The following is a 20,181-nucleotide window of genomic DNA, read 5'->3' on the forward strand; positions in this document are numbered from 1 at the left end:
CAGTAAATTCACAAAAAGTAGTGGATACATCCCAGGCCATCACAAGTAAAGCCCTCCTCACCACTGATATATCTGCAAAGAGTGTTATTGCAAGATAGCAGCATCCATCATCAAGGACTTCTGCCATCTGGTCATTCTCTCTTCTGATGCTGCCATCAGCAAGAAAGTAGAGGAGCCTCAGGTCCTGCACCACCAGGTTCAGGAATAGTTGTTATCTCTCAACATTAGGTTTCTGGGCCAGAGGGGATACATTCAATTTCACTCTTCCCAGAATGGAACTGTGCCCACAACCTATGGACTGGTTTTCAAGGACTTTTCTTTGCATGTTCTCAATATTTATTGCTTATTTATTATTATTATTAGTTTAGTTTTATTTTCATTTTGTATTTGCAGAGTTTGTTTTCGTTTGCACATTGGTTGTTTGTCAGTCTTGTTATGTGCAGTCTTTCACTGATTCTGTTGTGTTTCTTTGTACTTACTGGGAATGCCCACAGGAAAATAAATCTCATGGTTGTGGATAGTGACATGCATGTACTTTGATAATAAATTTACTTTGAACTTTGAAGTTCAAGAGAATATTGAATTGATTGATTGAATTTTGGTTTATTGTCATTTAGAAACCACAACTGCAATGCAGTTAAAAAATGAAACAATGTTCCTCCAGAATGATATCACAAAAGCACACAACAAAACAGACTACACCAGAAAATCCACATAACGTTTGGCAATCCCCAAATCCAGAGTCTGGAGAGGCTGCTGCGTATTAATATCGCGCTATCATCTTAGCGCATTCCCCGGAAAGGAGCTCCAAACCCACCAGACAAAACAAGACTACCCAGACATACCAAGTCAGGAGACCAATTCTACCACCCAACAAACCAAAAACTAAAGCTACAAGACCTACACAAAACCACATAGTTACAACAGTGCAAACAATACCATAATTGATAAAAAAAAACTGACCATGGGCACAGTAAAAATAGTCCAAAGATGTTGAAAGACTATAAGTTCGAAAGAAACCACCACACAGTTTCCACATGTCCTCAGGGTCCCGATAGACTCCTCATCCCACGTATAGGCGACAGAAGGAAATACCCCCGCTATGGACTTCCACGGTGCCACCGGACTCAGCCTCGCATACGCAGCACACAGTGAAAGCGCCCCAGCCACTGTGGACTCCAAGTCCGTCGAACCTCCGAGCCTCCAACCATCCCTTCTGGTACAGCCTCTCTGAGCACCATCCTCTGCCGAGCACACTACGACACCCCTGCCATCGGCCACCGGCAACAGGACCCCAAGAACTGGGGGCCTGTTCTTCTGAGCAAAGACCCGGACCTCACAACAGCAGCAGCAATGAAGAAGGCCTTCCTGGAGATTTCCAGATGTTCCTCCGTGCTCCCACGTCCGTTTTTCATCAGATTAGGATTGTGCACAGCACCCCGCTTGACAAATAACAGATATCAACTCTGAAGAGGCCGCTGCAAACTGTGTCACACTGCCATTTATGTCTTACTAAACTGGTCCTATCAAAAGTTAATTTAGTTCATTAAAGTTTAATGCAAACTGGGCAATTAAGAGGTAAATATTAGGATATCTCATGCTATGTTGCATTCTTGGTGTTAACTTCTCATCACCCCCTCTAAATCCCTTCCTCCCAGTTAAGTATAATCTGCAGATTTTGATTCCCATTGACTTACTTAAACCATATCCTAGATATGTCTGATGACAATGGACTTGTGACTGATCCATGTCTTTCCACATTGCTCCAATCAAAATAGTGGTCATCTTTCACCCCATTCCTCCTTTTATCAAATTTGCTTTACATAGAGTTATTTGACAGCACTTGCCCTCACTTTTGTCATGAGTCCATTATCCAGAGCCTTAACAAAAACATTCTGAAACATTCTTTAAAAATTGAAAAAATATACATATCCCTCTGCACATTCACTATAAAGACCTAATAGCATTCAACTGGTTGGCTGTGGGTCTAGAAATTAAAGTATGAAAGACCATTTTTCTAACTACTATAGTGCAATCTAATCTGTGTAAATACTGTGATCTTGCAGCCACATCTGTATAAGACCTTGATAAAAAGGATTCTAAAATCCAGGCAATTTCAAGTTGAATAATAGCAATTAGCCTGAGATTGGCTTGAGTTCTAACAAAACTTTACTTTCTGTTTACAGCTGTATGACATCCCTCCTTCAGTGCTAAAAGGGCCCATGCCTCAGATGCAGTCTGAAGACTTCAGAGCCAGAGGGTTGTATGCTATACCGCCTAGTTTGGGGAAGGAAAATCAAAGTGTGAGTAGTCACTACGTTGTCACAAATCTCAAGTTCCATCATTTTCTTCTGGATCAAATTTCTCTTTTAAGGTTTCAGCAGTTCAAAAGTTGGTGGCAGGATTTCAGTGATAAGCTGCACAAGGGTCCCAACTATATAAAAAAAATCAATAATGCTTTTGAGTCTTTAAGAATAGATTTACAGTAATCACATCCATGCCATCAGTTAGATGATTGTTTCCATCTCTAATTTTTTTCTCTGTCCCATGATCATCAGTAGCTCATCAGTAACCCCTGGCTTGGCCCCTGACTGGCTCTCCTAAAACTTGGGCCATCCACAGCTCTGCTGCCAGTAACCTAACTTATACCATTCACCCTAAACCATCCTTTAATTCTGACCCTTGGCTCACACAAGAGTTTAATGGCTGCTCCATCAGTAACCGTGCCTTCACCTAATGCCCCAAACTGCAATTCCCTCTCTAAATATGAAAGGAATTCATGAAGTGGTAGGCCACTCAGCCCATCTCGTCATCTATGCTTTTTAACAAGATCGTGATTGATCTAACTTTAACCTTTACTCTGTATTTCCACCCCTTTCCTGTAACTAATCACCCCTTTCCTTATCCTGGGTCTACCTACTGACCAAGAAAATTCAAGTTCACTGTTTGCACTGCCCTTTCAAGAAGAGGTTTCTAAAGATAAAAGATGCGCTGAGAGGGGAAATACTGTTACTTCATCACTGCTTTAAGTAGATGACCCTTGTATGTTTAAACAGTAGCCTCTTGCTCTAGATTACCCCACGAATGTTGAAATCCCCTCTGCTTCCACCTGTCAAGACATTTCTTAGATAGTTTAGTCATAATCGCAGCAAGAGGCGGAGAGGGAAGAGGTAAAAGAAGCTTGGAGAGAAGCTGTTTTTTTTAACTGATCGGGGCAAAGAGGCTAGACTGCGCAGGCGCGAGACGTAGCGTGCCAAAGGTTTAAAAAGAAAGACCGCCATATACAGCAGCCATCATCAGAGTGGACTGAGGCAGAGTGGGTCAGCTTTGGCTCAATCAGGCTTTGGTGAGAACAGGCAGAAGTGAGGTTGAACGGGGCACGACTGCGCAAGCGCGTGAAAGTCAGCCTCTGAGATCAGCGGGGGAATTTAAAAAGTGAGCAGAGGCTGAGTACGAGCTTCACTCCAGGTGAGATAAGGCCGAGTAAGCTCCTTTAAATTAATCTAATTAGATTATGAGTAGGTAATGGAGGCAGCAGTTAGGGCAGTTGAGTGCTTTGTTTGCAGTATATGGGAAGTCACGGCGAGCACAGCTGTCCCTGATGACTACACCTGCAAAAGGTGCATCCAGCTGCAGCTCCTGACAAACCGTGTTAGGGAACTGGAGCAGGACCTGGATGAACTTTGGATCATTTGGGAGCCAGAGGCAAAAATAGACAGGAGTTTCAGGGAGTTAGTCACCCCTAGGAGTCAGGAGACAGGTAGTTGGGTGACTGTCAGGAGAGGGAAGGGGAGTAGACAGGAAGAGCAGAGCACCCCTGTGGCCATTCCCATCAACAATAAGTATACTGTTTTGGATACTGTTGGTAGGGACGACCTACCAGGGACAAGTTGCAGTGGTTGCATCTCTGGCACTGGGACTGGACCCTCAGCTCAGAAGGGAAGGATGAAAAAGAGGAGAGCAGTAGTGATAGGGGATTCGATAGTTAGGGGGACAGATAGGAGTTTCTGTGGAAGAGACCGAGAATCCCGGATGGTCTGTTGCCTCCCTGGTGCCAGGGTCCACGATATCTCGGATCGAGTTCTCAGTATTCTCAAGAGGGAGGGTGAGCAGCCGGATGTCGTGGTCCATGTAAGGACCAATGACATGGGTAGGAAGAGTGAGGAGGTCCTGAAAGGTGAGCTTAGGGAGCTGGGTACCAAGTTAAAGGACAGGACCTCCAGGATAGCAGTCTCAGGATTGCTACCAGTGCCACGTGCAGGTGGGTTTAGAAATAGTAAATAGTGCAGATCAACACGTGGCTGAAGACATGGTGCAGGAGGGAGGGCTTCAGTTTTATAGATAATTGGACAGTTTACCAGGGAAGGTGGGACCTGTTCTGGTGGGATGGTTTACATCTGAACTGGAGGGTGACAAATATTCTTGCAGGTAGGTTTGCTAGAGAGGCTCCAGTGGATTTAAACTAGATACAGGGGGTAGGGGAACCAGAGTGTAGGAACAGATGAATGGGAGAAGGAAGAAAAAGAAGACAGTAAAGTTCTTTGTACTGTTAGAGATAAACAGAGAGGAAGAGGTAGAGAATGTCTTAAATGCATTTATTTTAATGCTAGGAGCATTGTAAGAAAGGTGGATGAGCTTAGAGCATGGATTGATACCTGGAAATATGATGTTGTAGCTATTAGTGAAACATGGTTGCAGGAGGGGTGTGATTGGCAACTAAATATTCCTGGATTTCGTTGCTTCAGGTGTGATAGAATCGGAGGGGCAAGAGAGGGGAGCTGTTGCGTTGCTTGTCAGAGAAAATATTACAGCAGTGCTCTGGCAGGATAAACTAGAGGGCTCGTCTAGGGAGACTATTTGGGTGGAATTGAGGAATGGGAAAGGTGTAGTAACACTTATAGGGGTGTATTATAGACCACCTAATGGGGAGTGAGAATTGGAGGAGCAAATTTGCAAGGAGATAGCAGATATTTGTAGTAAGCACAGGGTTGTGATTGTGGGAGATTTTAATTTTCCACACATAGACTGGGAAGCCCATACTGTAAAAGGGATGAATGGTTTGCAGTTTGTAAAATGTGTGCAGGATAGTTTTTTGCAGCAATACATAGAGGTACCGAGGCAGTGTTGGATCTTCTGTTAGGGAATGAAATAGGTCAGGTGATGGAGGTATGTGTTGGGGAGCACTTCGGGTCCAGTGATCATAATGCCATTAGTTTCAATATAATTATGGAGAAGGATAGGACTGGACCCAAGGTTTTGATTGGAGAAAGGCTAACTTTGAGGAGATGTAAAAGGATTTAGAAGGAGTGGATTGGGACAATTTATTTTATGGGAAGGATGTAATAGAGAAATGGAGGTCACTTAAAGGTGAAATGTTGAGGGTACAGAATCTTTATGTTCCTGTTAGGTTGAAAGGAAAGGTTAAAAGTTTGAGAGAGCCATGGTTTTCAAGGGATATTGGAAACTTGGTTTGGAAAAAGAGAGATATCTACAATAAATATAGGCAGCATGGAGTAAATGAGGTGTTCGAGGAATATAAAGAATGTAAGAAGAATCTTAAGAAAGAAATTAGAAAAGCTAGAAGAAGATACGAGGTTGCTTTGGCAAGTAAGGTAAAAATAAATCCGAAGGGTTTCTACAGTTATACTAATAGCAAAAGGATAGTGAGGGATAAAATTGGTCCCTTAGAGAATCAGAGTGGACAGCTATGTGTGGAACCAAAAGAGATGCGGGAGATTTTGAACAATTTCTTTTCTTCAGTATTCACTAAGGAGAAGGATATTGAATTGTGTAAGGTAAAGGAAACAAGTAGGCAAGTTATGGAAACTATGACAATTAAAGAGGAGGAACTACTGGCGCTTTTAAGGAATATAAAAGTGGATAAATCTCTGGGTCCTGCCAGGATATTCCCTAGGACCTTGAGGGAAGTTAGTGTGGAAATAGCAGGGGCTCTGACAGAAATATTTCAAATGTCATTAGAAACGGGGATGGTGCCAGAGGATTGGCATATTGCTCATGTGGTTCCATTGTTTTAAAAGGGTTCTAAGAGTAAACCTAGCAATTATAGGCCTGTCAGTTTGATGTCAGTGGTGGGTAAATTAATGGAAAGTATTCTTAGAGATCGTGTATATAATTATCTGGAAAGACAGGGTCTGATTAGGAACAGTCAATGTGGATTTGTGCATGGAAGGTAATGTTTGACAAATCTTATTGAATTTTTTGAAGAGGTTACTGGGAAAGTTTGACGACGGTAAAGCAGTGGATGTTGTCTATATGGACTTCAGTTAAGGCCTTTGACAAGGTTCCACATGGAAGGTTAATTAGGAAGGTTCAATCGTTAGGTATTAATATTGAAGTAGTAAAATTTATTCAACAGTGGCTGGATGGGAGATGCCAGAGAGTAGTGGTGGATAACTGTTTGTCAAGTTGGAGGCCGGTGACTGGTGGTGTGCCTCAGGGATCTGTACTGGGTCCGATGTTGTTTGTCATATACATTAATGATCTGGATGATGGGGTGGTAAATTGGATTAGTAAGTATGCAGATGATACTAAGGTAGAGAGATTTAGGCCAGTTAGAAGAGTGGGCTGAATGATGGCAGATGGAGTTTAATGCTGATAAGTGTGAGGTGCTACATTTTGGTAGGAATAATCCAAATAGGACATACATGGTAAATGGTAGGGCATTGAAGAATGTAGTAGAACAGAGTGATCTAGGAATAATGGTGTATAGTTCCCTGAAGGTGGAATCTCATGTGGATAGGGTGGTGAAGAAAGCTTTTGGTATGCTGGCCTTTATAAATCAGAGCATTGAGTATAGGAGTTGGGATGTAATGTTAAAATTGTACAAGGCATTGTTAAGGCCGAATTTGGAGTATTGTATACAGTTCTGGTCACTGAATTATGGGAAAGATGTCAACAAAATAGAGAGAGTACAGAGAAGATTTACTAGAATGTTACCTGGGTTTCAGCACCTAAGTTACAGGGAAAGGTTGAACAAGTTAGGTCTTTATTCTTTGGAGCGTAGAAGGTTGAAGGGGGACTTGATAGAGGTATTTAAAATTATGAGGGGGATAGATAGAGTTGACGTGGATAGGCTTTTTTCCATTGAGATTAGGGGAGATTCAAACAAGAGGACATGAGTTGAGAGTTAGGGGGCAAAAGTTTAAGGGTAACATGAGGGGGAACTTCTTTACTCAGAGAGTGGTAGCTGTGTGGAACGAACTTCCAGTAGAAGTGGTAGAGGCAGGTTCAGTATTGTCATTTAAAGTAAAATTGGATAGGTATATGGACAGGAAAGGAATGGAGGGTTATGGGCTGAGTGCGGATCAGTGGGATTAGGTGAGAGTAAGTGTTTGGCACGGACTAGAAGGGCCGAGATGGCCTGTTTCCGTGCTGTAATTGTTATATGGTTATATATATGTCCTCATCAGGCTATGGACTCCAGCAGAGATATCTCTAATTTGCTCAAAGTTTCATCCTGAGCCATTCCAGCTGTCTATCTAGTAAACTTCTTATGAACTGTTTAACACATCAGCAGCCTTCTTTACACTGTATACAGTTCTTCAGATGTGGTTTTACCAATGTTCCATACAACTGAAGAATAATTTCCTGACTTCTGTGTACAGACTCACTGGCTATAAATGATCAAATGGCTGTTTGCTTGTCTAATTACCTCCCGTATCTGCTACTAGACCTTTTGGAAGTCATGATTGGGCATTCAGTTCCCTCTGAATCTCAGAGTTCTGCAGTATTTCACCACCTAGATAATACACTTTTTTCAGTATTTCTCCTTTTCAAGTTTTATTTATTGACCCTGTAATAACAATTTAATATTAGTTTCAAATATTCTCCCTATGACAGATGTTAAGTGAACTCACCTGGTAGTTTCCTGTTTTCTGTTCATCCTCCTGTTTTGAATAAAGGGGATTTCATGTACTGTTTCAGAATCTAAAGGAACCTTTCTAACTCTAGTGAATTTTAGAAGATTAAAATCAATGCAACAACCATCTCACTCACCACTTCTCTTAAGACCTCACAAGGATGTCCATCAAGACCCAGAGACTCATCAACCAACAGTTCAAAAAATTTGCTCAGTCCCAATGCCCAGGTGACTGTAATTTTCCTGAGTTCCTGCTTTCCTCGCAATTCCCAACTTACAGCTGTTTCTGGGATGTTTCGTGTTTCCATTGTCATGAAAACTAATACAAAACATCTGGTTAATTCATTCCCCTTGCCTGTGTTTCCATTATTAATTTTCCAGCATTTGTTATTTGCTTTTGTTTTTATGGATAACGTTGGTACATGGAGCTTAGAAAAATAGAGGGCTATGGGTAACCCTAGGTAATTTCTAAAATAAGTACATGTTCGGCACAGCATTGTGGGCTGAAGGGCCTGTATTGTGCTGTAGGTTTTCTGTGTTTCTATGTTGTCTCATACACCATTATTTGCCTTTTTTCATCCTTGTCTCTTAATGGTCCTGTCCTCAAATCCATTGTTCATCTGTCTCAAGATGTAGCTCAGCATTAAGTTTTGTTGATAAGACTTTTACAAAGTTCAACTAAGACACTATTGTTAGTTTCTCCAAGAATATCACAACCTTGTCATAGGGTTTGGAGGCTTGTGTGCCTCAATGGGCTGGAGGGGTATGCTGGCTGGAGTCAGGGCTTTGTGCTTTGGCTCTTGGTAAGGTCCCCCATACCAAGCAAGTCAAAGGGTAGAGGTCAGATGAAGAGTGGTACACCAGTCCTTCAGGTTCGAGGGTTCAGCTCAGGGCTAACAACTGTGACTGTATTTTTTAAAAACAGTTTTAGAAACGGTAGTGAAGAATCCTACATCTATGCACAACAGTATTCATGAGTCTCCACCCGGGACTAGCATGACTGACAGTAGTGAAAAAAGAGCTACTGACATGATGAAAGAAGCCCAGAACACCACCAGAGATGGAGGAGCTTCATTGCTGCCCTAAACACCAGTTAGTCAATAGACAATAGACAATAGGTGCAGAAGTAGACCATTCAGCCCTTCAAGCCTGCATAGCTGATCATAGCTGATCATCTACTATCAATACCCGGTTCCTGCCTTGTCCCCATATCCCTTGATTCCCCTATCCATAAGATACCTATCTAGCTCCTTCTTGAAAGCATCCAGAGAATTGGCCTCCACTACCTTCCGAGGCAGTGCATTCCAGACCCCCACAACTCTCTGGGAGAAGAAGTTTTTCCTTAACTCTGTCCTAAATGACCTACCCCTTATTCTCAAACCATGCCCTCTGGTACTGGACTCTCCCAGCATCTGGAACATATTTCCTGCCTCTATCTTGTCCAATCCCTTAATAATCTTATATGTTTCAATCAGAACCCCTCTCAATCTCCTTAATTCCAGCGTGTACAAGCCCAGTCTCTCTAACCTCTCTGCGTAAGACAGTCCAGACATCCCAGGAATTAACCTTGTGAATCTACGCTGCACTTCCTCTACAGCCAGGATGTCCTTCCTTAACCCTGGAGACCAAAACTGTACACAGTACTCCAGGTGTGGTCTCACCAGGGCTCTGTACAAATGCAAGAGGTTTTCCTTGCTCTTGTACTCAATTCCCTTTGTAAGAAAGTCCAACATTCCATTAGCCTTCTTCACTGCCTGCTGCACTTGCTCATTCACCTTCAGTGACTGATGAACAAGGACTCCTAGATCTCTTTGTATTTCTCCCTTACCTAACTCTACACCGTTCAGATAATAATCTGCCTTCCTGTTCTTACTCCCAAAGTGGATAACCTCACACTTATTCACATTAAACGTCATCTGCCAAGTATCTGCCCACTCACCCAGCCTATCCAAGTCACCCTGAATTGTCCTAACATCCTCATCACATGTCACACTGCCACCCAGCTTAGTATCATCAGCAAATTTGCTGATGTTATTCTCAATGCCTTCATCTAAATCGTTGACGTAAATTGTAAACAGCTGTGGTCCCAATACCGAGCCCTGTGGCACCCCACTAGTCACCACCTGCCATTCCGAGAAACACCCATTCACCACTACCCTTTGCTTTCTATCTGCCAACCAGTTTTCTATCCATGTCAATGTCTTTCCCCCGATGCCCTGAGCTTTGATTTTACCCACCAATCTCCTATGTGGGACCTTATCAAATGCCTTCTGAAAATCAAGGTACACTACATCCACTGGATCTCCCCCATCTAACTTCCTGGTTACATCCTCGAAAAACTCTAACAGATTAGTCAAGCATGATTTACCCTTGGTAAATCCATGCTGGCTCGGCCCAATCCTATCACTGCTATCTAGATATGCCACTATTTCATCCTTAATGGACTCTAGCATCTTCCCCACCACCGATGTCAGGCTGACAGGTCGATAGTTCTCTGTTTTCTCCCTCCCTCCTTTCTTAAAAAGTGGGATAACATTAGCCATTCTCCAATCCTCAGGAACTGATCCTGAATCTAAGGAACATTGGAAAATGATTACCAATGCATCTGCAATTTCCAGGGCCACCTCCTTTAGTCAGCCTTCAGTCCCATCAGTCTACTCGTCACCGTTTCCTTCCTAATGTCAATCTGTTTCATTTCCTCTGTTACCCTATGTCCTTGGCCCATCCATACATCTGGGAGATTGTTTGTGTCTTCCTTAGTGAAGACAGATCTAAAGTACTCATTAAATTTTTCTGCCATTTCTCTGTTTCCCATAACAATTTCACCCAATTCATTAAGGGCCCAACATTGTTCTTAACTATCTTCTTTCTCTTCACATACCTAAAAAAGCTTTTGCTATCTTCCTTTATATTCCTGGCTAGCTTGCGTTCGTACCTCACTTTTTCTCCCCATATTGCCTTTTTAGTTAAGTTCTGTTGTTCCTTAAAAACTTCCCAATCATCTGTCCTCCCACTCACCTTAGCTCTGTCATACTTCCTTTTTTTTAATGCTATGCAATCTCTGACTTCCTTTGTCAACCACTGTGGCCCCTTTCCCCCCTTTGAATCCTTCCGTCTCTGGGGGATGAACTGATTTTGCACCTTGTGCATTATTCCCAAGAATACCTGCCATTGCTGTTCCACTGTCTTTTCTGCTAGGCTATCCATCCAGTCAACTTTGGCCAGCTCCTCCGTCATGGCTCCATAGTTTCCCCTGTTCAACTGCAACACTGACACCTCCGAGCTGCCCTTATCCTTCTCAAATTGCAGATAAAAACTTATCATATTATGATCACTACCTCCTAATGGCTCCTTTACTGCAAGATCGCTTATCAAATCCTGTTCATTACATAACACTAAATCCAGAATAGTCTTGTCCCTGGTCGGCTCTTGTACAAGCTGTTCCAAGAATGCATCCCGTAGGCACTCTACAAACTCCCTATCCTGTGGTCCAGCACCAACCTGATTCTCCCAGTTCACCTGCATGTTGAAATCCCCCATAACTACTGCGACATTACCTTTGCCACATGCCAGTGTTAACTCCCTATTCAACTTGCACCCAATATCCATGCTACTGTTTGGTGGCCTGTAGACAACACCCATTTGGGTCCTTTTGCCCTTACTGTTCCTCAGTTCTATCCACACAGACTCTACTTCTCCTGACCCTATGTTCCCCTTTGCAAAGGACTGAATCTCATTCCTCACCAACAGGGCCACCCTCTGCCTACATTTCTGTCCCTACGATAGCACGTATACCTTTGTACATTCATTTCCCAGGTCTGATCTCCCTGCAGCCATGTCTCCGTTATCCCAACAACATCATAGTTACCCATTCGCACCTGAGCTTCAAGCTCATCCGCCTTATTTCTGACACTTAGTGCATTCAGATATAGAATTTTTAGCCCATTTCTCCTCTCTCTGTTTGAATCACTGCCTATTGTGCTTAACCCAGCTCCCCGAACTCCCATCAGGCTATACGCCCCTAGAATCTTGTTGTCCTTCCTAAATTTACTTATTCTTTCAACACATTTAACCTCATGTTCTGTCAGACCATCCCTCTGTACATGTGTCCTCCTTATCACTTGTTCCGCCTCACCTTTCTCTAGTATACACTTAATATTCCGGAACCGTGTAGTCCCCACCTGTCCTTTATTCTTCCTCTCGCTATCCTCTCTCACATTCTGGATCCCCGCACCCTGCAAATTTAGTTTAAACCCCCCCAAGAAGCACTAGCAAACTTCCCTGCAAGAATGTTAGTACCGCTCCAGTTCAGGTGTAAACCATCCCTTCGGAACAGATCCCACCTTCCCTGGAACAAGCCCAATCATCTACAAACCTGAAGTCCTCCCTCCTGCACCATCCTCTCAGCCACGTATTAATCTTTATAATCTTTCTGTTCCTTGCCTCACTCACACGTGGCACAGGTAGCAATCCTGAGATTGTTACCCTGGAGGTCCAGCTCTTCAGCTTCGCACCTAACTCCCTAAACTCCCTACGCAGGACCCCCTCACTCATCCTACCCACATCGTTGGTACCTACATGGATCACAACATCTGGATTCTTGCTCTCCCTCTCGAGAATAACCTGCACCCGATCTGAGATGTCTCGGACCCCGGCACCAGGGAAGCAACATACCATCCGAGACTCCCAATCTTCCCCACAAAATCTCCTATCCGCCCCCCTGACTATAGAATCCCCTATCAATACCGCTCTCTTCTCTTCCCTCCTCCCCATCCTAGTCAAGGGTCCAACCTCAGTGCCAGAGACAGGACCACTGCAGCTTGTTCCTGATAGGTCATCCCCACCAACAGTATCCAAAACGGTATACATTTTTGATGGGAAAAGCCACAGGGGTGCTCTTCTCTCTCTGTCTGCTCCCCCTGCCTCTCTTGACTGTCACCCATTTGTCTACCTCCTGTCTTTTCGGTGTGACTACCTCCCGATAACTCTTATCTATCTCTGCCTCTGCCTCCCGAATGATCCGTAGTTCATCCAGCTCCTGCTCCAATTCCCTAACTCGGTCTGATAGGAGCTGCAGCTGGATGCACCTATTGCGGGTATGGTCATCAGGGACAGCTGTGTTGACCCTGACCTCCCACATACGGAGCACACCACTGCTCTAACTGTCTCCCCCATTACCTGATCCCAGATTAGTCAGAATAAATGAAAAGCACGTACTCAGGCTCACTGAATTCTTCTTGCCGAAGTCCTCTTGCGCCGAAGCCCGCTGAGCCAAAGCCCAGCACTCCTTACTCCCGCTCCGCTGCCCGCTCCTGAAAGTGGGCCGCTTTTTAAAGCCCACACTTGCCGCTGACGTCACCCGCGCTTGCGCAGCTTTACCTTCCTCCTCAGGTACTCTCCAGGTAGGTCTGAGGGTCTCGGCCTACCTACAACGGCTGATCCTCCAATCCTCCGATCTCCAGTCATCTGTCGATCACGAGCACTCCTTACTCCCGCTCCGCTGCCTGCACCGACGCTGCCCGCTCCTGAAAGTGGGCCGCTTTTTAAACCACGCGCTCGCCGCTGACGTCACCCGCGCTTGCGCAGCTTTACCTTCCTCCTCAGGTACTCTTCAGGTAGGTCTGAGGGTCTCGGCCTACCTACAACAGCTGATCCTCCGATCCTCCGATCTCCAGTCATCTGTCGATCACGAGCACTCCTTACTCCCGCTCCGCTGCCCGCATCGACTCTGTCCTCTAGTTACTGTTCATATCTGGCTCACAACAAAATTTGAGAGATGCTATAATTGGAAAGAAAAATTGAAAATTTAATGAGAATTTTCATTTCAGTTCTGTTGAAGGTCAAATAAGAAATGTGTTTTATTATAATTATTAAAGGGTTTTGATTCTGAAAAATATGCTGAAATATTTTTTTCAATTTTTCAATAGGTGTATGATATTCCACCATCTTCCTGCAAGGACACATTTGGCAGTCATGACAGAGAAGCTACATATGATTTCCCACCACCAATGAGGCACTGTGTAGATCCTCTTCTTGGTCACAAGTCTGAGGGATTATATGATATCCCTCCTGTTACTGTAAAGCCATCTTTAAAACTGCAAGCAGTCCTCCCAGGAACTGGGATCAGTTCTCTAAAACAGTCTATTTATGATGTCCCACCGACGGTGGTTAATTCAGAGTTGGTTTCAAAAAGATTATGCGTTTATGATATTCCACCAACAAATCAACAGAGCTCACAGGACACTTACGATATCCCCCGAGGTATGCAAGACTTTGATCGATCTGCCCCAGTGACTGAGAGCATAGTCTATGACATTCCCCCGCAGGTGTCACAAGATGTTAAGGTGGTACAGGATGTGACTGATGGAATAAACCGTTTGTCATTCTCTAGCACGGGGAGTACACGCAGTAACATGTCTACATCTTCAACCACGTCCAAGGAGTCCTCCATCTCAGCTTCGCCACTTCCAGAGAAGAAGGTACTTCTGGACCCAGACTCTGCCTTTGAGAGACTGACCCAGCTGCAACATAGTGTTGACACGTCAATAAAGGGACTACTGACTTTTGTTGTTTCAGACTGGCGATCTTATGAACTAATGGGAAAAAACCTCAACGAAATTCATGCCAGCGTTGACAAGGTCAAACATTCACTTTTGGGCTTTCTTGGGTTTGCGCAAGGAGCCATTGCAAATGCATCACGTTTACCAGATAATAGTCTTCATAACAAGTTAAGAAAGCAATTGCAGCGCCTGGATGATTCCTATCAGATTCTCGTCCAGACCAGCCAGGCACTGGATAACAACAATTGGTCCTTGAACATCTTGGTGGTAAACAGGTCCCACAACAAATGTGATGACCTGGATCGTTTCATCATGGTAACAAAGATGGTTCCTGATGATGTTAAGCAGCTAGCATCCTCAATAAGCACAAATACAGAACTCTTATTCAAACAAGGGGTTGGCATTACTAACCTAGAGACTGTTCATGAAATAAACCAGGTGACTGTTGATGAAAAAGGTACAACAAGCTGCAATCAGCCCCTTTCACAAGCAGAGAAGACGTTGATTCAGATACAACCATTGCACAGCCCACCACAGTTGGATCACCAGGACCACATTAAAAATAAGGAGTTATTAGATAAGAGTTGGATGGAAGACTATGATTATGTCCACTTACAGGTTTGCAATATTTTGTGCCTTTTGAATTGAACTTCCATTTTCCCTTTTCTGGAAATGTATTAAGGATTTAGAATATCATGATTTGTTTGTAACTTATAATAGCATGTTCTACACTGGAAGTGGCAAACATATCTTGCCAATTAATTGTTACTGTATGTTAGTTTTAATGCTTTGTGTATCTTGAAGACATTCACAGAAATGTGATAGAGTCCTAGAGCGCTATCAAGTCCATTCCATGAGTTTAATATACAATTGCACTAATCCCACATTTAATTCCATTTTATTCAGCTTCCACTAACTCCCTACAGATTCTGCCACTTTCACACCTGGGGCAAGTTAAAGTGACCAAGTAATCTACCAACCTGCATATTTTTGGAATGTGGGAGAAAACCCACAGAGGATGTGGGGAGAGGGTCACAGGGTGAACATGCAAAATCTACCCCAGCAAGTTAGGATTGAACCAGGATGTGAGGCAGTGGCTGTACTGTCTGTGCCCTGTGGTGAACACCTACCCTTGGGGTGCAATACAAGAAAACATTGTGGGGAGTGGGGAGACTGTACATCATGAATTTCCACCTAAAACAAACAAAAAATTGCAGATTGTTAGATTCCTCAGCACAATTTTTTGTGGCACCTCTTTCAGCAGTTCCAAGAAATAACATTTTTGAGGGAGTATTGTAACTTTGTAAAAGCACATGTGGTTTAGTCATGTTGAAAAATGTCATCTTCTTCTTAATATTAAAGGGAAAAGATGAATTTGAGCGGCAGCAAAGAGAGCTTCTGGAAAAAGAAAATATAATCAAACAGAATAAAGTGCATCTGGAACAACATCAGGTAGGTTTAATATGGGCAGGTTTTCTTCAGTCAATAATATGAAAAGTATCATTGGGGTCAACATGAATTTGAACTCTTCCACACTATTGTAAGGATGATCATGTTTGTAGCAATTACTCTGTCTTATTAACATGTATGTTCTAAAGTCTTAGTTAAATACCAAATATGTTAAATTCTGGTAACCAAACTTTGGTCTCCATCATTTTTCTGTTATACATTTATTGACCTATTCAAACAGATTGAGGAAATGATTCCTTCCCCAAGTTAAAATATACCCTCCTCCTTACACCACCCGTCAACCCAAATAAAGCATTGTGCAAATGTTGGTTGAAAATGGGATTTGAGTTTGAAGCTTCAATTCAATTCAATCCTTTAATTGTCATTCAACCATACATGAATACAGCCAGATGAGATAGCGTTACTCCCGGGCTAAGGTGCAAAACATGATACCAACAGTGACACAAAGCACATGTAAAATAACAGTAAAATGCAGCCAAGCAAAAAAATAGGCCAGACCCTGAGTCCATGAATGCTGCAGAGATCTGCAGTCAACCACAATACAGCTTGTCTTTTGCCGAGCGAACAGTGGGGAGCATGCTGCAGCTTGATGCCACGCCACTCAGCCCCTGGTGGAGCACACCAGCTTCAGTGCCTCTCTTCTGGTGGCTATAAACAGGTGACACCATGGCTTGAGGCCTAGTCTTCGCTACGACTGAGGCCACGCACCTCCTCCGTTGTCTGCCCTGATGTCCACCAATAAATCAGTAAATCAGACTTGCAGCATTCCACATTAACCATGTCCTAAAGGGTCCTGCAGTCACAAGAATAGTGACTAAGATGGTCACTCGCTGTTGGACTGCACACTTCCTTCACATACAGACTCCTCCGAAGCCTCCCTGATGCAAGCAGCAGCACAATCTGAAACCAGCTCCAGCTCCTACAGTTTCTCCACCAACAAGCAACTCGCTGATGGAGTAGGCCTGCAGTATGTTAAGTTCTTCAACACATACAAAAGCTGGATGTACTCAGCAGGTCGGGCAGCATCCATTGAAATGAACAGTCAATGTTTCGGGCCGAGACCCTTCGTCAGGACTGATGAAGGATCTCGGCCCAAAAAGTTGACTCCTCATTTCAACGGATGCTGCCCAACCTGCTGAGTTCATCCAGCTTTTGTACGTGTTGATTTGACCACAGCATCTGCAGTGTACTTTGTGTTTACGTTAAGTTCTTGATGTCTAGCAGGATCTTGCAATCATAAAACAGAAGCACCTTTTGTTGACTCCATAGACGCTGCTACAATGAAACATGCCACCATCTTATGAGAAGCAATCTTCTAGCTCTCAGCAAATCTTACAATTTAAATTCATTAAAATGGGAACTATTTTATCAAAAATAAGATGTTGGAGGATCTCAGCCAGTCTGGAGGGAGTGGACTGTCAATGTTTCAGGTCCAGTTCCTTCATCTGGGCTGGGTATCTATTTCCCTCTCCCGACCTGCTGCGTTCCTTCAATAGATTGCTTGTTGCTCTAGATTCCAGTATCTGCAGTCTCAATCTCAGTGATATATTGCTATGAGAGGTAGCAACACTAATTTATTTTTGAGACATTGGCTCTAGGTGAACAAGTGAAAAATGCACCAATAAAATTTAAACATTACAAGATTCAGGAACATGACACAAGTGCACATTAGTTGTACCTGATTATACATTTATTCAAATTTAATTGTTTTGCTCCTCTGTTTCAGTTAAATCAGTTCCAGGAATTGGAAAAAGAAGTCACAAAACCTGTGGAAAATGATCTTTCGAAATGGAAAGCACCACAGCACATTCCCCAGAAGAACAGCACTCTCTGCTCTCAGGACAAACAGCTGCTTTTCTTCTACTCTGAACAATGTGAGACTCATTTTGTAACACTCCTGAATGCTATCGATGCCTTCTTCAGCTCCATCAGTGGTGGGCAGCCACCGAGAATCTTTGTGGCCCACAGCAAATTCATTATACTTAGTGCCCACAAACTCGTCTTTATAGGGGACACATTATCACGGCAGGCGATGGCACAAGATATTCGGAATAAAGTATTAAACTATAGTAACCTGCTTTGTGAACTTCTTAAGAGGATTGTCATGGCAACCAAGACAGCTGCCTTGCAATATCCCAGCACAGCAGCAGTGCAGGAAATGGTGGACAAGGTCACAGAACTATCTTATCACTCTCACCAGTTTAAAGTCCTGCTACAGCATTTGGCATCTTTATGAAGGGACATTGTTTTTCTGCAGTCAAATTCTGAATAATAAAAGCTATTCCTTAATTAAAAAAATGTATTTTAAGAATGTGGTCACAGTGCACTCGGTCTTTGTGCAGAATGTTTTTATATGACGGTATTTTTATCATATTTTCATGCGTAAAGTTTCACTGAAAGGAATTTTCATTTTTTAAATGCTAGTCACATACATACAATACTAAATTATCTAGATTTTAATGTTATCTAAATTGCTCTGAATTGTCTCTGCGTCTAGTATAATCACATTTTAAGACAAACTTGTTTTGTACTGATTTACAGGTTACCACCACAATACTGTTATGTGTCACCATTTTAGCAGCTTTATATTTCAACATTCCATTGTACTCATACGGTGGTTTGTCCTCCTTTAATTTGTGGCCAATGGTTGACTAATTCCTAAAGTATAACATCTACATTTGTTAGGTTCAAAAACTTAGTGATGTTTGTGAGTGAAAAGGGGCATAATGAAATATTGATGTGCTTCCATCAGCAATGTAAAGAGCTAGACTCAGAATCCTGTTTCAATAGACTGAGATAACATTACCATTATAGAATTCAACAATCGCATAATATTTATACATATCTTAACCTAAAGATAATTGACTGACGAATAAACTCTTCTTGGGCTTCCAGCGGGTACAAGTATTGATTATAACCCATGTTTCCTCATGCATCATCCCTGATGAAGATGGTAGTTTGTCATAAAAATGTTGTTTACAATTGAAACCCGTCCCCGGCTGGAAGCCTGAGAAGAATTTATTCATCAAATATGCCAGGAAAGCACTAGATCCTCTTTCATAATAGAAACATAAAAAAACATAGAAAACCTACAGGACAATACAGGCCCTTCGGCCCACAAGTAACTAATTGACTTACTCTGCCCAAACAACTGTCTTCCATGTCCCTGATCATTTCTTGTCATTATCCTCTGAAGGTGGATGCAACCTGTCGTTCATAATTGCCCCAAATTCCTTAAACCAGCACCATCCAGGTGGTGAAGTTATAATGCTATTGAAAGCAAATGCCAGGATTTTGAGCCTGTGGAAAGAAAAGAATGGCCATGTACCTAATAACAACAGTAATCTATTTGTCAATAAATTGTCTCACATTCTTGCATCAAGTTGCATTATGTATTGTGCAGGATATATGTGTTTAGCTGACTAGATATTGAAGAAGTTATGTCAAAATCTACATATGTGCCATTTAAAGCATTTATTAAAGATTTGTAGAATCGTGATTTATTGGTAACAGGTTGCATTGCTAGCTGATTTATATTTTTATGTGCCTTACATTTGAGTGGTTGCAGAAGAATATAAAATTCAGAGTTTTTGTAATCTGTGCCTAACATTACAGAACTGGAAATTTACTTCAATTAAATTGTTCTGACTGATATGAAGAGTATTGTGTTACATTATTCTATTATATTTAATCTTGATTAAATATATTTAAACAAATTGAAAACTGAGAACTGTTTTAAGAAATTAATTTATCAAATGTGATACACTACCAGACCAAAAATATTTTCTTGGATAAAAATAAATTGCCATCAGTAAATTACAAATTTCTTATGTTAAATGTGGTGAGTAATTCTCAAGAAACTTTTTTCTGCTTTTGGTAATGATTTCCAATAGGTTTCATTTGGAGAAGCAGTTAACTCCCCCATGGCTTGGTAATCTTATGTAAATAAAAATTGGAAATGTTGGCAACACTCAGCAAGTCAGACAGAATCTGTGGATAGAGCAATAGAGTTAATGTTTCTGACACAGAAGAACCATTTCCTATCCACCATTTCCAATCCATTCCATGCTAACTCTAACGAACTGAGCCAGATCTTAGATGAGTTTCCTACCCCCCGTCCATTTCTACCTCCATCTGACCTCATTCATGCTCTTCCTTACCCCATCAGCTGCTGAAATTCCTCATGAGTGCCTTTATAAATTCCAAATTTGACTATTCTGAAACACACCTGGCAATCTTCTATTTTCCAACCACACTGAAGCTTTACCTAAT

At 42.4% G+C, this 20,181-nt stretch overlaps 1 protein-coding gene across 1 annotated transcript in view; it reads left to right on the plus strand.

Moving 5' to 3' along the window:
* nedd9 (neural precursor cell expressed, developmentally down-regulated 9) overlaps positions 1-19,563 on the plus strand; it is a 110,675-nt gene extending 91,112 nt beyond the window's left edge. The window contains exons 4-7 of the mRNA XM_073023915.1: positions 2,187-2,303; positions 13,807-15,057; positions 15,802-15,891; positions 17,636-19,563. Coding sequence (XP_072880016.1) covers positions 2,187-2,303; positions 13,807-15,057; positions 15,802-15,891; positions 17,636-18,145 — 1,968 coding nt within the window. The 3' untranslated portion in view covers positions 18,146-19,563. The remainder of the gene's footprint in view (positions 1-2,186; positions 2,304-13,806; positions 15,058-15,801; positions 15,892-17,635) is intronic.
* The last annotated feature ends 618 nt before the right edge of the window (positions 19,564-20,181 follow it).

Source organism: Hemitrygon akajei, chromosome 20 (assembly GCF_048418815.1).
Source record: "Hemitrygon akajei chromosome 20, sHemAka1.3, whole genome shotgun sequence".
In the NCBI taxonomy this organism is placed as follows: domain Eukaryota; kingdom Metazoa; phylum Chordata; class Chondrichthyes; order Myliobatiformes; family Dasyatidae; genus Hemitrygon; species Hemitrygon akajei.